This window comes from Heterodontus francisci, chromosome 27, assembly GCF_036365525.1.
Source record: "Heterodontus francisci isolate sHetFra1 chromosome 27, sHetFra1.hap1, whole genome shotgun sequence".
NCBI lineage: Eukaryota > Metazoa > Chordata > Chondrichthyes > Heterodontiformes > Heterodontidae > Heterodontus > Heterodontus francisci.
The window spans coordinates 26,111,089-26,129,618 of record NC_090397.1 but is presented as its reverse complement, the minus strand read 5'-3'; the positions used below and the strand labels follow the sequence as shown (position 1 = coordinate 26,129,618).

General features: G+C 41.6%; 1 protein-coding gene across 4 annotated transcripts in view; it reads left to right on the top strand.

Moving 5' to 3' along the window:
* Positions 1–2,011: 2,011 nt before the first annotated feature.
* The window catches only part of kif21a (kinesin family member 21A), a 157,184-nt gene continuing 140,665 nt past the window's right edge, over positions 2,012–18,530 (top strand). For 2 of the 4 annotated variants that reach the window (XM_068059017.1, XM_068059015.1), the window contains exon 1: positions 2,013–2,588. In XM_068059017.1, the coding sequence (XP_067915118.1) occupies positions 2,542–2,588 (47 nt within the window). In that variant the 5' untranslated portion in view covers positions 2,013–2,541. Of the gene's footprint in view, positions 2,589–18,530 lie in introns of all 4 variants that reach the window. The other 2 variants (XM_068059018.1, XM_068059016.1) reach the window with 2 other exon arrangements.

The following is an 18,530-nucleotide window of genomic DNA, read 5'->3' as shown; positions in this document are numbered from 1 at the left end:
CATCCCTATCCACCTGAAACTGGTAATTGGCACACACTGCTGTATTGCTGGTATCACAGCCAATTCCCCATCAGCAATTTCAATCTTTTATTTGGCTATTGTTTTACCACCCTAATCATTGAGATGTTTGCTGTTAACTTTCCGGGCAAATTTGTGGAGCACGCAGCAGACCAAAATTATTATTCCCCATGGGCAGAAAGCACATACATCCCTTCACTGTCCTCCTTTGATCCCTTTCTTCCCATTGTCCTCTTTCCATCTTCAAGTCACTCCCTCCCTTGTCTCCTACATGGGTCCAGTTATCCGATCACTTTCTAACCTAGTGACACGAATACTAGATTTGGACTTGGCTTCTGAATAGAACTACGGGGGCTTGACTAGTAAAGTATTAGAAATCTTGCATTTGTGAGCATTTGCCACTTACAAAGCCCTACTTTCTGTGGCCTGTTCCCCAGACACTGACTTCCATCCCTCTCTTTGGCCACAGTAGTAGACTAAACCAGACTATTTGCAACCTTGGTGTCATAGAGTCATACAGCACTGAAACAGGCCCTTCGGCCCACCGAGTCTGTGCCGACCATCAACCACCCATTTATACTAATCCTATATTAATCCCATATTCCCTACCACATCCGCTCCTACATTAATCCCATATTTTTTACCTATCAACCTGCCAGTCTTTGGCGGAGGGAGGAAACTGGAGCACCCGGCGGAAACCCACGCGGTCACAGGGAGAACTTACAAACTCCACACAGGCTATACCCAGAACCGAACCCGGGTCGCTGGAGCTGTGAGGCTGCGGTACTAACACTGCACACTGTACCACCCTGTGCCTATTTGACCCTGAGCTGAGCACCCATCTCCTTCACTAAGACCACCTACTTCCATCTCCACCTCCATATCACTCCTCTTCACCCATGATCTAGCTCTTGCGCTGCTGACATCTATTTCAGTTACCTCTATACATTACAATTCCAATGCTCTCCTGTCCAACCTCCCACCTTTTGTCAGTTTGAGGTCATCCAAAATGCTGCTGCCTGTATCCGAACATGCCAAGTCCCATTCATCCATTACCCCTGTGCTCACTGACCTCAATAGTAACACCTTAATTTAAAATTCTCGTTTTCAAATCCCTCCATGGCCTCACCACCTCCTCCAGCCCTACAACCCTTTCTGAGCTCTGTGCCCCTCCTATTCTGACATTTTGCACAACAATGGCGGTTATGCGTTCTGCTGCTTAAGCCCCAAACTCAAATTCCCACCCTAAACCTTTTCACCTGTCTTCCTTTAAGATGCTCCTTAAAACCTACTTTGTGACTTGTTGCGGTATCTCGTTTGTTTACTCTGGTTTCAAACACTTCCCTCTATTGGCGGCTGGCAAGCCGATTAGACTAGAGATACAGCACTGAAACAGGCCCTTTGGCCCACCGAGTCTGTGCCGAACATAAACCACCCATTTATACTAATCCTACACTAATCCCATATTCCTACCAAACATCCCCACCTGTTCCTATATTTCCCTACCACCTACCTATACTAGTGACAATTTATAATGGCCAATTTACCTATCAACCTGCAAGTCCTTTGGCTTGTGGGAGGAAACCGGAGCACCCGGAGAAAACCCACGCAGACACAGGGAGAACTTGCAAACTCCACACAGGCAGTACCCGGAATCGAACCCGGGTCCCTGGAGCTGTGAGGCTGCGGTGCTAACCACTGTGCCGCCCCTTCCACAACCAGCCCGGAATAAAGCTGCTGGATCACTGGGAGAATGGGGGGCCCCTCACATACACTACTGAATGCAGAGCAGGAAAGGTCGTTGCTGGCAGTGTTTCACAGCGATGGAAAGTCGGGACATTCGCGCGACACCAGCACCTGCCAGGTGCGCGCTCCCCAACACGTCACAAAACGAAGAGCGCTCCGATTGGACAAGGCGGCTGTCTATCAAAAGGAAGGGTCGGCCCTTTCAGCCCCCTCCCCGTGCGCGAGTTAATTTTTTTTTTGCACCTCGTCTGTTTGAATTTAAAACCGCTTTAAGTGCCATTTTAATCACAAAATAAGATCATTTTCTTTCTTACTCAAAGTCCGTTCTCCAGCCGCAGCGGGAGGGGAGGCTGTTGGTCATGGCCCGGTGGCGCTGCTTTCCCCTCCCGGCACCTGATACCGGAGCCGGGGTGGGCGGCCAATAGGCAGTGAGGGAGGGCGGCGCACGGCAGGTCGGCCCACCCGCTCCCTCAGTTCGCTCTGCGGCGCACTGCGACACCAGCATCGGCTGAGGCGACGGCCTGCGATCCAGCGAGCGGAGCCTTTGCATACGGCACGGGGAAGGTGACGGCTCTTCCCTCCCTCCCATTGACAGTGGCGGTGAGAGGGGCGGAGTCACGCTCGATGCTGCATTTGGGTTAAGCCTCCCATGGCTCCTGTTCGGCTGGGTTGCTGACAGAGGTAGCGGGGGCTGCTGCACCCACAGGGAGGGAAGCCACACTTTTATATTAAGAGGCTTTATTTCTCCGGACTCGTTTTCGGATCGGATACGGTGCAATGGCGGCGCCTGGTCAGGATGATTGCTCTGTCCGGGTTGCTGTAAGGTGAGGGGCGGTGGCCGTCTTATTCTTCGTGATCCATTTAATTTTCAAAAGCGGAATTTTTCGTTACTAAAATTCAATCGTTTGTGGTGATTCTCATTCAGATATGCAGGATATATTTGCATTATTATTGTATACATTTTTAATATTTGATGCTGGCAGTCTGCAGAAATTAAAGGTGTTTGCTGCCTTGGCTGTAGAATCAAATAACCTATTTCACTTCTGCTTGTACCTCCCAGAAGTTCATAATGGCTACTGTTATTTGTGGGTTATTGGTCAGATGTAAATATGAAATTACTAAGTCAGCATCATTTAATACATAAACAGTACTTTTCTGCAATGTTTCTATCTTGTACGCAATTATTACTTGTGAATTATCTTTTAGATATTAAAATATATCACCCCCCCCCCCAGTAACAATTGCAAATGTTTGACATTCCGTGCACTGTTTTTGTAGAGAAAATAGATGTATACGTGTTGCCCCTCGACGACATTATCCAAAAGCATGCCAGATTCTGCATGTATCCTGATGACGTCCAGCTCCATCTCACCACCACCTCTTTCAGCCACTCCACTGCCTTTGATTTGTCAGGTTGCTTGTTCAATATCTAGTACTGGATGAGCAGAAGTTTCCTCCAACTAAATTATTGACAGATGGAGGCCATTGTCTTTAGTCCCCACCACACAACTCTGCTCCCTAGTCACCGGCTGTATCACTCTTCCGGGCCAGTGTCAGAGCCAAACTGTTCACAACCTTGGAGTCCTATTTGAGCCTCAGATGAGCTTTGGACCCTATATCCGCTTGCTCACCAAAACTGCCTACTTCCACCTCCATAACATCACCTGTCTCCACCCTTGTCTCAGCTCATCTACTGAAACCCTCATCCATGCCTTTGTTACCTCTAGACTTGATTATTCCAATAGACTCCTCCTATCTTCTACCCACCATAGCTTGAGCTCATCCAAAACTCTGCTGCCCTTCTAACTCACACCAAGTCCTATTCACCCACAACTCTTTGCTCACTAACCTACCCTGGCTCCTGGTGCAGTAACGTCTCTTTTAAAAAAAAAATCACATTCTTGTTTTGAAATTCTTCCATAGCCTCGACCCTCCCTCTCTAACCTCCTCCAACCATACAGCACTCTTGGATCTCTCTGCTCCTATTCAGGCCTCTTGCGCACACCTGTTTTACCACTGGGAGCTGGGCACTCAGCTACCTAGGCGACTCAGTGGCACAGTGGTTAGCACCGTAGCCTCATGGCTTCAGGGACCCGGGTTCAATTCTGGGTACTGCCTGTGCGGAGTTTGCAAGCTTTCCCTGTGACCGCGTGGGTTTTTGCCGGGTGGGACTTGCAGGTGATAGGTAAATTGGCCATTGTAAATTGCCCCTAGTGTAGTTAGGTGGTAGGGAATATGGGATTACTGTAGGATTAGTATAAATGGGTGGTTGTTGGTCGGCACAGACTCGGTGGGCCGAAGGGCCTGTTTCAGTGCTGTATCTCTAAATAAGGTCCTAAGCTCTGGAACTCCCTCTCTAAAACTCCTTTAAGATGCTCCTTAAAACCTATGTCTTTGATCAAGCTTAAGGTCACTTGTCCTACTGTATCCTTATGTGATTTTAGTGTCAAATTCTGTTTAACAGTCCTGTGAAGCGTCTTGGGATGTTTTATATCATGTTAAAGCCATTGTATAAATGCTTTTTGGAGTGTGGCTGCTTGTCGTAATATGGCCACAACTACAGGCTATGATCGTTTTCTTTCATGCTAGATAATCTTATTTGGTGTAGCTATCACTGACCACTCCCAGAGCAGGCCTTGTGTCTCATTTGGACCAGTGTGCCTTTACTTGTTCAGTATCTAATTGTCGCAAGATCTGGGTGATTGAACACAAAACACTGATTGTTGGTTTATTGAATATATCATGGCGTTCACATGTCAGTACATGATAAGTTTATTTAGCATATACAGTTGATAAATATTTTGGCAAACTTCTCATCTCCAGGAGACAATTCACTTGTGTTAACTTTTAATGTAAGTCTGGCTCTCGAAATGTGGTCACTTATTTATTGTGTAGTTGCACTCTGCCAGGAGTGCTCCTGTACTCCTAATGGTTTTTAACTCACCAGTGAGCTGAATGCAGGGTACCAAATGTAATCCTAAAACTTGTAGCACCTGATTATTGAGCTGTCGAATGAAGGCCCTCCTTTCTCGAACTGGCTTAGTCTTCAGTTATAGCTGTGAATCGAACTTACTTTAGAATTATTACCTAAGGTGTTAATTACATGTTTGAATTGAATGGAATAGCTTGACTAACTTTAATCAGTTCCAAACATGAATGATCTGTGGAGAATGGTCCACATCTGAGCGCAATCAATGTATGTACATCAGAGCCATGTTCTGAGGTGTGTATGTTAGCTAGTCTGGCATGCGTATTCAGAAGAACATGAGAACTAGGAGTAGGCAATTCAGCCCCTTGAGCCTGCTCAGCAATTCAATACGATCATGGCTGATCTCATCTCGGCCTCAACTCCACTTTCCTACCCGTTCTCCATAACCCTTCAACCCATTACTAATTAAGAATCTGTCTATCTCATCCTTAAATTTACTCCCGGCATCCACTGCACTCTGGGGTAATGAATTCCACAGACTCATGACCCTTTGAGAGAAGTAATTTCTCCTCATCTCAGTTTTCAATCTGCTACCCCTTATCCTAAAACTATGACCTCTTGTTCTAGATTGCTCCACAAGAGGAAACATCCTCTCTGTCCATTTTGTCAATCCCCTTAATCATTTTATATACCTTAATTAGATCTCCTCTCTCTCTTCTAAACTCTAGAGAATAAAGGCCTAAACTGCTCAATCTCTCTTCATAAGACAAACCCCTCATCTCTGGAATCAATCTAGTGAACCTCCTCTGAACTGCCTCCAGTGCAACTGCATCCCTCTTCAAGTAAGGGGACCAAAACTGTACACAATACTCCAGGTGCGGTCTCACTAATGCCTCATACAGTTGCAGCAACACTTCTCTACTTTTATACTCTATTTCTTTAGCAATAAATGCCAAAATTCCATTTGCCTTCCTTATTACCTGCTGTACCTACATACTAGTTTTCTGCAATTCATGCACAAGGACTCTGAAGTTTTTCTCCATTTAGATAATTTGCCTTTCTATTCTTCTGACCAAAATGGATAACCCCACACTTATCCACGTTAAACTGCATCTGCCAAATTTTGGCCCATTCACCTTATCCTATCCATATCCATTTGTAAATTTCTTATTTCTTTATTGCAACTTACTATCCCACCTATTTTAGCGTCATCTGCAAATTATTACCTTCTATCCCTGCATCCAAGTCATTAATTTAGATTGTAAATAGTTGGGGCCTGAGGACCGAACCCTGTGGCACCCCACTCGTTACATCTTGCCACCCAGAAAGACTGCAGAAATAGTCTGTTGTGACTGATGAAAGTCTAAAATTAATGTAGCATTACAAAACTCAGTCATGCTTAGCCTACACACCTTATTTTTGTTTTGAGGTTGTGTACAGTGTGCTTCAAAATGAAATTTTGGATCTTTCAATAGTCTAATATGGTTTTTGTTTTCCTACAAATTGGGTCTTGTATTACATAGATCAAAGTTTCATTTCTCTTTTTTTTTAAAAAGAAAATGTTTGGTATTTAGTTAATGAAAATGTAGCTGTTCTAGCTATGTGAGTAAAATACCTGGACAGTTGATGAACCTGTTTGCCACATTGATCGCAAAGAAGATATACACAGTATCCATGGATTAATTTACAAGGGTGTTGTCAGGTTGAAGTGATATGAGCATAAGTACGCTTGGAACAAGAAAGGCTATTTAGCCGATAAAGCTTATTCCTTCCGCAGACCAAATACAAACTACTCAGTTTTTAGTTTACAATGCATGCATTACGCCAGAATGCTACTGCAGTACAAACTTACTGTTGCTTCTAAGATGGTAGCTTTGGAATATAGTTTTCAAGGATTGCCTGAATTCTCCCTAATAATGCAAGCTTTAAGCTTTAACATATTGTAGGAGGAAGTTTGAGAAATAGTCATTTTTAAATTGGGAGGTGGAGATGTTTAGTTAAAGTTGACCCTGTTGTGTGTCTGTGTGGGAGAGGGTAGTACTTTCTGTGGCTTATACTTATTGGTGGCTGATGCATTATTCGTTTTGAAAATTACTGCTAACAAGGCCTGTGTTCTGTTAAAGGAAACAATTTTGCAATTCCCCAGTTGGTATTATTTGTGCTCCGTTCTCTTTCATAATGTAATCATCTGTTTCTGCAGTAATGGGGTAAATGGAATGTATTGTACTCGTAACATTTTATCCCAGTCAACTGATTTCTATAAATTTTTTGGTAAATGTCAAGTGTATGGTAATACATGGTTCATTCTTTGTGTATATTTGTTTCTGGTTCATGTGACATTTAATCAATTTGTCTTCATGCTGTTATGTCTAGTATTGGTACTTTGGAGCTATGCTGCCTAAATCAGCTCTGCACTGAAAACTTTTATTGACTCATACTTGATACTTGCTGTGAAGATAAGGTCCTGTGGCATCATGTGTTCTCATAAAGTGGTAATTCTTTGGATTAAGGCATTCCTGTTTATCTGCTGAACGTATCAGACACAAGGTAACAGAATAAAAGCAGAAAATGCTGGAATTATTCAGCATCTGTGGAGAGACTAACAAAAAACATTTCAGGTGTATGATCTTTCATCAGAACTGGGAAAAGTTGATGTGATGGGTTTTGAGCAAGTGAAAGGGGGGAGGATGGCAAGAACAACAAATGGGAAGGTCTGTGAAAGGGTGGAGGGCAGGAGAGATTTAGATAGCAAAAGCTTTCATGGTGCTAGGCCAAAGGGAGTGGTAATGGGACAAGTATGGAAACAAAACATGTGTCTGAATGAGGTGAGTGGCAGGATAGCTGCTGTCCGAATGCCAAGGAAAGGAAATAAGAAAGAAACGGAGAAATAAACCAAACTAGCAATGAAATATAAAACAAACTGGGGACAGAAGCTATGACCTAAAATTGTTGAACTCATTGTATCCAGAAGGCTGTAACTTTCCCAGTCAAAAGATGAGGTGCTGTTCCTCGAGCTTATGTTGAACTTCATTGGAACACTGCAGCAGGCCAATTTTGGCAAGGTGGATAATTAAAATGACAGGTGACTTGATCCAACAACCTATCTCCCTGTCAGCCCAGTCAAGAACATTTTTCTGGCAGTTTGTTATAAAGGGTAGATTTACCAATAGTGTACTTATTGTCATGTTTCTGGAGTAAAGCCATTAAAAGTACACTCGTTACAAAGATAGACATTGTAACTATTTGGCAGACTAGGGGGAATGTCTTCTGTTTAAAGTTAATAGTAGTAGAGATTGGCATTAAAGCTGTAGGGAAAACTAGGCATTAATCTGAAAATATCAGTTTTCTTGTGTTCTGTGCTCGTTTTCTGCCCTCGCAAGGGAAGAGGAGGGATGGGGAAAAAGAATCTGTTGCTTATTGAGATCTTTTTTAATGACTCTTTTAATGAGCTTTCAGAGAAGGATGTGACTGGGGGAAGTAGAAGCCACCAGATAAGAATGGGATTAGTTGCTGAGTTAATTCAACAGTGGAGCAGCTTAGGGCAAGACAGGTCTTTCTGCGGTTGTTACAGTAACTGGGAGACTGCTCCTGGGAATGTAGGTTCCACTGAAGATTCCTGATTTTTAAAAAACTTTAATTATAATTTACATTTTGTTTCTGATTTCAAAGCTATGAGGATGATTTATACATACAAAAGCAAATACTTAGGTTTTTATACCTCTATTTCGACAACTAAAATCCAGAAATAGTCATGCCTGTGGGAGGTGGACAGATGTTTTTTTTACTGTGCTCAGTTTCTTATGGTTTCCACTGGCTGGAGCTGGATTAATATCCTCGACTGTTGCTTTACTCGAACTATTGCTTAATTTTAAAAGAGTAAAAGACGCGTTATTGCAGAAGGTTCTCAGTTAACCAAGTTTCTGTTGGTAAGGCTAAGAAAGTCCGATAGAACAAACCCACTCAATGAAAAGCTTGTAATTTGCATACTTGGGTAATCCTAAATTCACTGATTTTACCAAACACCATAGCTGTTAAACTTGTAGTTCTTATTAATGTTCCTTTATAAGTGACATTTCTTTGGTTGTCTTTTAAATACATTTCTCGTGCATGGAGAAGCAGCAATAAGTAGCACAGACATCTTTGGGCTTTTAAAGTAAATGGATTGGGTGGCGGTGTGGTGCCAACGGGAAGAATTGTGTGCATCAGTTACTTTTACTTGTATAATTGTCACATGCCGAATGAGCTGAATTTTCAGATGAATTAAGTTCAGTCTACCTGAAAATACTAGATGGAAATAATTGAAGTAAGAGCAGGATTCATTAAGAACTGCTTTTTAAAGTGGTTGAGGAAGGAAAGCAGCTAGAAATGAATCTTCTGAAGAGGATAGATTTCTGGTTGTTAATCAATAATCTCATCAATAGATTGAGGGAAAGGGAACAAATCTCAAGCAGTTCACTGTAGCTATCTGATTCTTAATTAGATTACGAGCTTGTGATCATTCTTTTATAATTCTGTGCATTTTCAACACATTACTTTTAGTTGAAAATAGCCTTTTTGAATACTTTATGTATTTGTGTTTAAAAAAAAATCTTTTGTCTGGTGGCTGACTATTGCATAGAATATAAGGGCAGTGCTGCATTTCTTCCTCTGCTGCACCCACCATACCTTTTAGATCTCGTAAGTTGGACTGAAACCAAATTTTGAAAACAAGCTACGTGAGCAAGTCAAAACTTCGATAAAGACCTCAACTTTGTGTGGGGAATTTATTCTGTTTTTCAGTCACTTGTTGACTCTTAATGTGGGTAACCTTGAATTGAATGTCATGTTCTTTGTATTGTCACGACCAGGTGAGAAAGATGTCTAGGGGTCCCTCTCAGCTTCACCTGGTTTTTGCTGTAACGGTTTAATTTTAAACACAGTTTTAGCTCCCCTTTGGTGAATCCTTGTTCACTGCTTTCCAATTATAAGGCAAAGAAACCAGCACAAACAGGCTTTCTTGGGTTTAAAGAAGAAAGGTTGAAATTTATTAAACTTGAACCTAAACTCTAATTCGGTTGCCGCCTACGGATACATGATGCGCCCATGCTAGCATTCATATGTGATACACACATGCAAATTGAGACAGAAAAGAGCAGAAGAAACAAAGTGGAAAAGTTTGAGGCAATATCTGAAGAGTTTTTGTTATGGTTCTTCAAGCTCACTGTAGAGTCTTTGATTGTAGGTAGATCTTGCTTTTCTTTGGGCCCAATATTCTTCTTAAACCTTGTTTGCTGTCGGAGACTTTTCTGTCTTGGGGTTCATGTGTCCTCAGTGGATTCAGAGGCTTGTGAGAAAGAGATGGGAGCAGATAGGAGAGCTCTCAGTACAGAGTTCAAAAACCCTGGAACAGCCAGTTAGTCATGTGACCAGCTGGTCCAACGAGTCCTGGCCCTTGTGGATTGCATCACCCCAGCAGGCCCTGTAATGAACTTCCCCATCCCCTCACTGTCTAGTGATCAACATCCATTGTGGGTTGAAGCTGTCAGGGAATGGTCATTTGTCTACACAAGCACCATCTGTTAGTATGCAAATGTTTTTTCCAGCCACAGCTGATCTATTCAAGTCATTTCCTTGTTCCAGCAATAGTTCAAAATCAATGATTTGTTCATATGACAAATGTGCCTCGTTCTTGGCAGGTGGGGACCTGCATGACAGTATCTTGAAGCTCATGACAAAAATAATATAACATGACTTGTTAAATTCTACATTGGAAATACATTTTTATTCATATCTTGAATAAAGATTAATGTGGCACTAAAGCTGTTTAATTTTATAATTTGAATTTGCATTGTAGAATTAATACTGTTTTGTCTGCCACTTCCATTTGCTAATGCCTGGGGCAAAAGAACAAGGAAGAAAGTTCATCCAGTGTAAATGAAATGGAACAGTTGATGGTTAACTTGCATCGTTAGATCTATATATAGGAGGGCCACACCATGTAACTCGTGACTTGTTACATGTATGCTTTAGCTTATATGTAATGTTTAAAGTTAAAATTTAGCTTTTTTGTGACCGTTTTCAGATTTTTTTTGTCATTCTATAGTCAGTGTTGCATTAAATGATGAGTAGTGTGGTGCTTTGTGATATGACTGCATATTTGTGGGGCAACAACTTTCAGCACGTTTCTGTAAAATCGCATAGATAGCAGAATAGGTTGATTATCATATTTCATTGTTTGACTCTTCTCCCTTTTTCCCCTTTGTTTTTTTTTTCATTTTAAGTGCTGCCCTTATTCAAAAAAATTGACAAAACAAACATAGGCTACAGATGCATTTCTCTCAATTTCATTCTAAGGAATTGATTATCAGATGTAAATTTGATTAGATTATACATATAATGAATATTCAGTATGGATTCAGAAGGAAAGATTATGTTTGATTAACCTTCAAATTCTTTTGAGTACTTGACAATCCAAGTGGAAGTGCAGAGTGGGCTGCCTCAGAACTCAGTGTTGATTGCTGATTCTCATTGACATAAATTACCTGGATTCAGCAACTTGATGTAAAGTAGTCAGATTTGCAGATACCCAACTAGGAGGGACAGTGGAATTGTATGAAGTAGCTCAAATTACAAAGTAAGTTGAAAAAATGTGAATAGGTCAACAATCTTGCCTTTTGCCTCCTTGTCTCGAGAGACAATGGGTAAGCGCCTAGAGGTGGTCAGTGGTTTGTGGAGCAGTGCCTGGAGTGGCTATAAAGACCAATTCTAGAGTGAAAGACTCTTCCACAGGCACTGCAGATCAAATTGGTTGTCGGGGCTGTTACACATTTGGCTCAGACTTGCCTCTCTTTAGCCCCGCCTTTATAGCTGTCCGCCAGCTCTGGCAATCACTGGCAACTGACTCCCATGACTTGTGGTCAGTGTCGCAGGACTTCATGTCACGTTTGCGGACGTCTTTAAAGTGGAGACATTAAAGTGGCCGGTGGGTCTGATACCAGTGACGAGCTCGCTGTACAATGCACCCTTGGGGATCCTGCCATCTTCCATGCGGCTCACATGGCCAAGCCATCTCGAGCGCTGCTGGCTCAGTCGGACGTATATGCTGGGGATGTTGGCCACCTCGAGGACTTCTGCGTTGGAGATACGGTCCTGCCACTTGATGCCAAGGATTCTCCAGAGACAGCGAAGATGGAATGCATTGAGATGTCGCTCTTGGCTGACATACCTTGTCCAGGCCTCGCTGTCGTAGAGCAAGGTACTGAGGACACAGGCTTTAAACACTCGGACTTTTGTGTTCCTGTCCAGTGCGCCATTGGCGCACTGGCCCTCTTGGCCAGTCTGGACATAGCAGCAGATGCCTTTCCCATGCGCTTGTTGATTTCTGCACCGAGAGACAGGTTACTGGTGATAGTTGAACCTAGGTAGGTGAACTGTCGAACCACTTCCAGAGCGTGGTCACCGATATTGATGGATGGAGCATTTCTGACGTCCTGTCCCGTGATGTTCGTTTTCTTGAGGCTGATGGTTAGGCCAAACTTGTTGCTGGCAGCTGCAATCCTGTCAACAATAGCATTAACTGAACTCTATGACTCTAAATTACAGCACACAGGATGGAAGAAGGGGAGCACAAAACTACATGAATTGTGCTGAAATAGCTGAAGGTGAAGCTGAGAGAGATCTGAATCTTGGTAAACTCAAGACGCAATAATGTCCAGCCAATGTAGAGCAGCAATTAACACAACCAACGGAGTGCTGAACTGCATAGCCTAAGTAATAGAATACAAGTTCAATGAAGCTGTAATCAAACTATACAGTGCTTTGGTTAGACCTTGACTACTGCATCCAGGAAGACATTGAAGCACTGGAAACAGTGCAGCGAAGAGCCACAAGGCTGATCCCTAGTGTCAGAGGTCTGAGCTATGAAGAGAACCAATTTTTCTCCAGTCAATGCAGCAAAATAAAAGGCACCATCTTCTAGAGGTATATGTTTGAGAGAAATTGCAGTCGTATGATAAGAGAACCCTAGTTCAAACTAACAAATTTAGATCTGATGGCAGTGAGTATATGGAATTGACTTCCAGATAGAGCAGTAAGGGTGAAAATCCTGGCAGCATTTAAAAAACTATCGGGTTACGACTGAGATGAGAAGAGTCTACTGTCTTTTCTAGTCCCACTTCTCCACATGTCACAACATATGTTTAAATGTTTACTCAATGACCAGTACAGCCAATCATACAGTCTATTTTTTATCCCAGAATAAAATATGCCAAATTTAATAGACAACAAAATTATCACTATTATAAAACAAGTTTTAACCAGTAACGAGGCAAAGCGTTAACACACAGATTGAAATATGAAAGTTCCCTTTTTAAATTCCCCAATTAATCACACACACACGCACACGAAAAATACAGAAGTTCTCTCTGCAGAGGTCTGTTACAAAAAAAAAGACAAAGACTTCTTTGGCTAAATACTTATTAATTCCTAACGAGAAAAGGTGAAGGTATGGAAGGAAGTCAGTTGTTCCTTTTTTGACCTGGCATCTGTGCATACAGAGACGGGTCACTGTGATCGTTTCAGAAACCGTCTTCTGAAAATGTTGAGAATTTTTCTCATAGGCTTTCCAGGAGAAATGTGGCTTCAGGGTTTTCCATCAGCACACACTTGAATCACAAGATTTATTTCAATGTCTCAGGAGCTATGCAGCACCAGGGATTTTAGCTCTCCCACATTGGATCTTTGCAGGATTTCATCAAAGAGATTAGAGAAGGTGGTGAACTGGTTGGTTTCTTTTTCACTTGGCATAATAACACTGACTGTCTTCAAGCAGTTCACACCCCAACTTGAGCCTTCAGGCCCCACTTCCACCCTCAGCATCTTCCTATCTGGCCTGAGGAGGAGCTCCCGGGTGTTCCCAACTGTCCTTTCTTGACCCCGGCTACTTGCTTTCCTTTCACCTTCTATCCTTCTCGGGCTTGAGGGGATGACGGACAAAGGGTTTGGGCTTGGAAACGAGCTTGTAATCATCAGTGATCTCAGCTGCCTGTCTGGCTGTTTAAAACCTCCTGGTTCTGCACATGGATTCTTTCTAACGGACGGAGTGAATTTTTAAATTCTTCCAGGAGGATTAATTCCCTGAGGTTCTCATACATGGCCTGTACCTTTAGTGCCCGCATCCAATGATCAAAATTAATTTGCTTTACCCTCTTAAATTCCATCTAAGTCTGCCCAGGCAGTTTCTGAAGGTTCTGAAATTTCTGCCTGTACACTTCAGGGACTAACTCATACGCAACGAGAATTACCTTTTTTGCCATCTCATAATCTGCAGAAGCCTCCTCAGAAAGCATGGCTTAAACTTCATGAGCTCTGTCCATCAACCTGCTTTGCATAAGCAGTTATCCTTCAGCCACTTTGTTTGTCTGGCTATCTTTTGAAAAGAAATTAAGTGTTTCTACGTCCCTTTCCTCAAACCTTGGGAGGGTTTGCACAAATGTAAACAGCTCTCCACTGGGTCTTGGGCTGGAGTCAGATCTTTCCTCACCAGTATTTTCCCTGGAGTCAAGACCACCCCTTTGTCTTAGTTCCATCTTTTTTAATTCGAATTCCCTTCCTTCTCTTTCTCTTTGAAATTCTAGTTCAAGTTTTTTCATTGTCAATTCTCTTTCCTATTCAAGCTTAAGTTTTTCCAATTGCAACTGAATCCTAACTAATTCAACTGGACTACCATCTGATTTGCCTTTTTCTTCCAATTACAAATGGTGTGCTATTAGCTCAATCACATCTGCTTTCTTGGCTCCTGGCCTTACCTATAACACCAACTTTTCTGCCAATTTCTTAAGCGTCGCGTTAAGTTTCTCAAATAACTCGGATACATCCTCCTTCCCCAGAAAGGTTGTAACAACTGACGCAGACATTCCGGTATTGTGCTTTAATTCACAAGAAATCTTTTTTACTTTTCCACTTTTCAATTAGTATTACCCAACTTACAATTGCACATTGTTGGCTTTGGGTATCCCGGATGAGCCCTAATTATATGTTACGAACGAGGCAGGAGGAGTGCACTGTTTTTTCTAGTCCCGCTTCTCCTCCGGTCACAAAATACATTTGAATGTTTACCCAGTTACTGATACAGCCAATCATACACTCAATTTATCCCAGAATAAAATACGCCAACCAGGTTTCTTTCATAACAAAATTATCACTTTCTTCTAAAACAAGACTTAACCAGTAATGAAGCAAAGCATTAACACACAGATTGAAATATGAAAGTTCCTTTTTAAATTCCCCAATTAGACTCACACACTAGAAACAAAAATGCAGAAGTTCTCTCTGCGGAGGTCTTACAAAAAAGTGTCTACTTTGGCCAAATACTTGCTAATTCTTGACGAGAAAAACAGATGTGAAAGATGAAAGGTAGTCACTTGTCCCTTTTTTGGTCTGGCATCCAGGTATATGGAGATGGGTCACTGGGATCATTTCAGAAGCAGTCCGTTCTGGAGAAGTCGAGAATTATTCTTGTAGGTTTTCCAGGAGAAATGTGGCTTCAGGGTTTTCCGCCAGCGCACACTTGAATTACAAGATATTTTTCACCTTCTCGGGAGCTGTGTAGCACCAGGGATTTTAGCTCTTCCACACTGGATCTTTGCGGGATTTCTTCATTCGGCAGGATAACACCAATTGTCTTCAAGCAGTTCACACCCCAACTGCTGCACTAAAACAATATCCAAACCCCAAACAGAGAGCCAACCTCCAGATCTCCATAAACCTTGACGTGCGGCTTCTCTGTAAACAGTTTCCCCCAGATTACCAAGGGTTCTGTTGTTTACTGAACCCAAAGCACACTATTTCCAGCGCAGGTGTTTTTCAAACAGCATCCCAAGTGTCCTTTTGGTGAACTTGGTTAAACAAAAAACGCATCCATAGAATCTTTTCAGTTATTAACACAAAAAATAGAATATAAAAAAAGAATGGAAGCACTTTAGTAACAGGTTTTGCAGTGGGGAATATTCATCTTTGTGGGAGATTTCAATAGGCTGAGTGGCCTTCCTTATCTGTAACTACCTAGTGATTTTGTTTGCAACTGTACTGATGCCGTTTCTTTTGAACTGCTGATAAATCATGCATTTTCATTGAGGAACTGCAAAACTCCCTTTTCCAGGGAGGTCGTGAATGTCATCTTGTTTGCTTGTGTGGCATGTCTACCTATGGATTCTTCATTCAACACTGTATTGTGCTAATCCATTGTCAGCCATTGTTAAACCAAAGGTGTAGTACTGTTTATGTAAAATCTTATAGTTCTCCACATTTTGTGCTGCAATGAAGCGTTTTCAATGCTGCAGGGATGTAGTTCTGAAGTCTAACCAGCTGAACTGGTGCCAGTTGTAATTGCATTTGGTATGAGACCACTTCAAAGTAGTCCCATTCTATTTTGTCTATCAACCAACTGAAGTATAACTAATAAAAACAGAAAATATTCAGGTTGGGCTGCAGCTGAGGGAGAAACTGAGGTAATGTTTGAAATTGAAGACCTCCCATCAGAACTGGAAAATGCTAGAGATGGAAAGCTTTTGAGCAACTGCAGAACTGGGGGAAATGGAACGGAAAAGCACAAAAGTGAGAGATCTGAGATGGACTGGCGAGCATGGAATGATTCATGACAAAAGTGGTTCAAGGCAAAAGGGATGATGAGATAAGGCCCAGAGGAGGTAAGTGGTTATAGCAGAGGAAGGAAGCATAAGAAAATCTAGCAAGCAGCAGAAGACTTCCATGGACCAGGAACATGGTAGAAGAAAAGCAGGTAGACCACAGGGTTGCAAATCACCCTGCTAGCTGTGTACTGATAAGGGATCCCTACTCTTAAGCATGGAACAAACATTCTCCATTTCTAGCTCCTGCTGCCTGAGAGAAAATGGAACCAGTGGTTTAGATCAAAGGTTGGCAAATTTAATGTTAAGGCTGTAAAATGCCGACTAGAAGGATGAGATGATTTCCTCACGTTTCTGTTGAGCTTCATTGTAACAGGAGATTAAGTTGGTTTACAAAAACTACAGTATATTCTTGATTCAGTATTGTTTTGCTCAAAAAATTGGATGATTCAAATATTTGAATTAGCAATGTAAATAATACACAAGTGGGAATTTGGTGCTAAAATGGAATGATCGAATACTTTGAATTGAGCAGCTTTGAATTGGAATGCGACTAGGATGAGTATAATTGTTGCAGTTCCAAGTAATTTAAATTATTTTGGGAAGAAGCTTAACTAAATCAAGGAGTTAACAACGGAAACAAGTATTTGATCAACTGCAGCTGCTTAAAAAGTCATGTTCCAAATATCAGTAATTCAAGAAAACGACATGTCAGCATTTTGTCAGATTTTGTTAGCTTCTTAGTAAGAGGTTGAATTCATAAGGACTATTTTGTGACTGGCTGTGTCAGTTACAGGATGGCAGCAGTTATTTGAAATGAAGATGTCAGCACACGTGTTCAGCAATGAATAATGAATACACTGTTCTAAGCAGAAGCTGAGGTATGAGGCATCATGGGACTTAGTAAATTTCAAGTGGAAAGATTGAAGTTTTCCTTGGCTAATCCACCCTGTATGATCTAAATTACTGTTTTGTTGCTGTATTGAATTTTGCCAGTTGGGCAGAAAACAGTTAAAAGTGGCAGTATTTTTCTATGCTTATCTAAAACTTAACGGGTAGATGAATAAGAGACAACCTAGTGTTGGGAACATGCTATTGTAAAGGGAAATTAAGAATTGGTAAATATTGGGGATAATCCAGGGCCTGAAGTGTGAATTCTGAAGCTTGCTGGCCACAACATCCTCAGTACGACAGTACTTCTCTTGCCAATGGAATGTGGGCAGTTTACTGATGTGTGTATCGCCTGACTGGCAAGATAATGCTGTATTACTAATGCTGCAAGATACAAGTCTTAAAAGCACAATATTTAATGCAACATGTTGCCACCGGGCAGAGAGAGGAAGTTGTTGTTTAAAATGACTGTAGTAACCTTGTTTCGTTTTCCCCAGCACCTTGTACTGTTAATTATATATCTTAGTGTGGTTTAAATATTTTTCACAATCTCCTATAGTGAGGAATTTGCTGTATTTGCCGCCTCCCTAGATTTTTTTTTTATTGACATTGTTCTTTACTTTCCCCATGCCAAACCTTTTTTTCACTTGATATAAAGTTTTATTTGTTTCTTTCCCTCCTGTTTCCTGTGGATTACACTTGCTTAATTGTTGTCTCTGCAGCATACACCTGATTATATTTTCCCTACTGTGTCTCCAATGACCAGGACCTTGAACAGGTGGCCAGTTGCCATAATCTCTGCTCACCATCAAAGCAACTTGCTCTGCAGCTCTGGAAATATCAGCTTTTTCTTTGGTGACACAAAAAACCTTCTCCTAAATAATGCCTTTAATTCAGACTGTAGGCTTCAATTAAGGCAGTCTATGTGGGAGAAATTTCTTGGCAGCATTTACAACAAACAATGCATGCCTTATGAATAGCGCTTTTAAGAATTATTTTTAATATATTGGTGTACATTTTTTTGTGTTGACCAGTTTGGTCAGTCTTGTTTGTGCTGATAACGCGAATGATGGGTTTGAAAATGAGTTTAAACCTATTTTGTGATTTCTGGCTGTTCAATGACTTTTCCTACTTCTATAGTAAACAAAAGCAGGTTTTCCTCCACTTCTAATTACTAAGATGTTTGAGCTAACCAGTGTGGTTAGGTTAACAGATGAGGGTTGTGATTTAGTCAGTTTTATTGCCTTAAATATTTGTTTCTTTGGAAGTATGCAACGCTAAGAATTCAAGACTTTAAAATAGATGGGTAGATACCCTGTTCA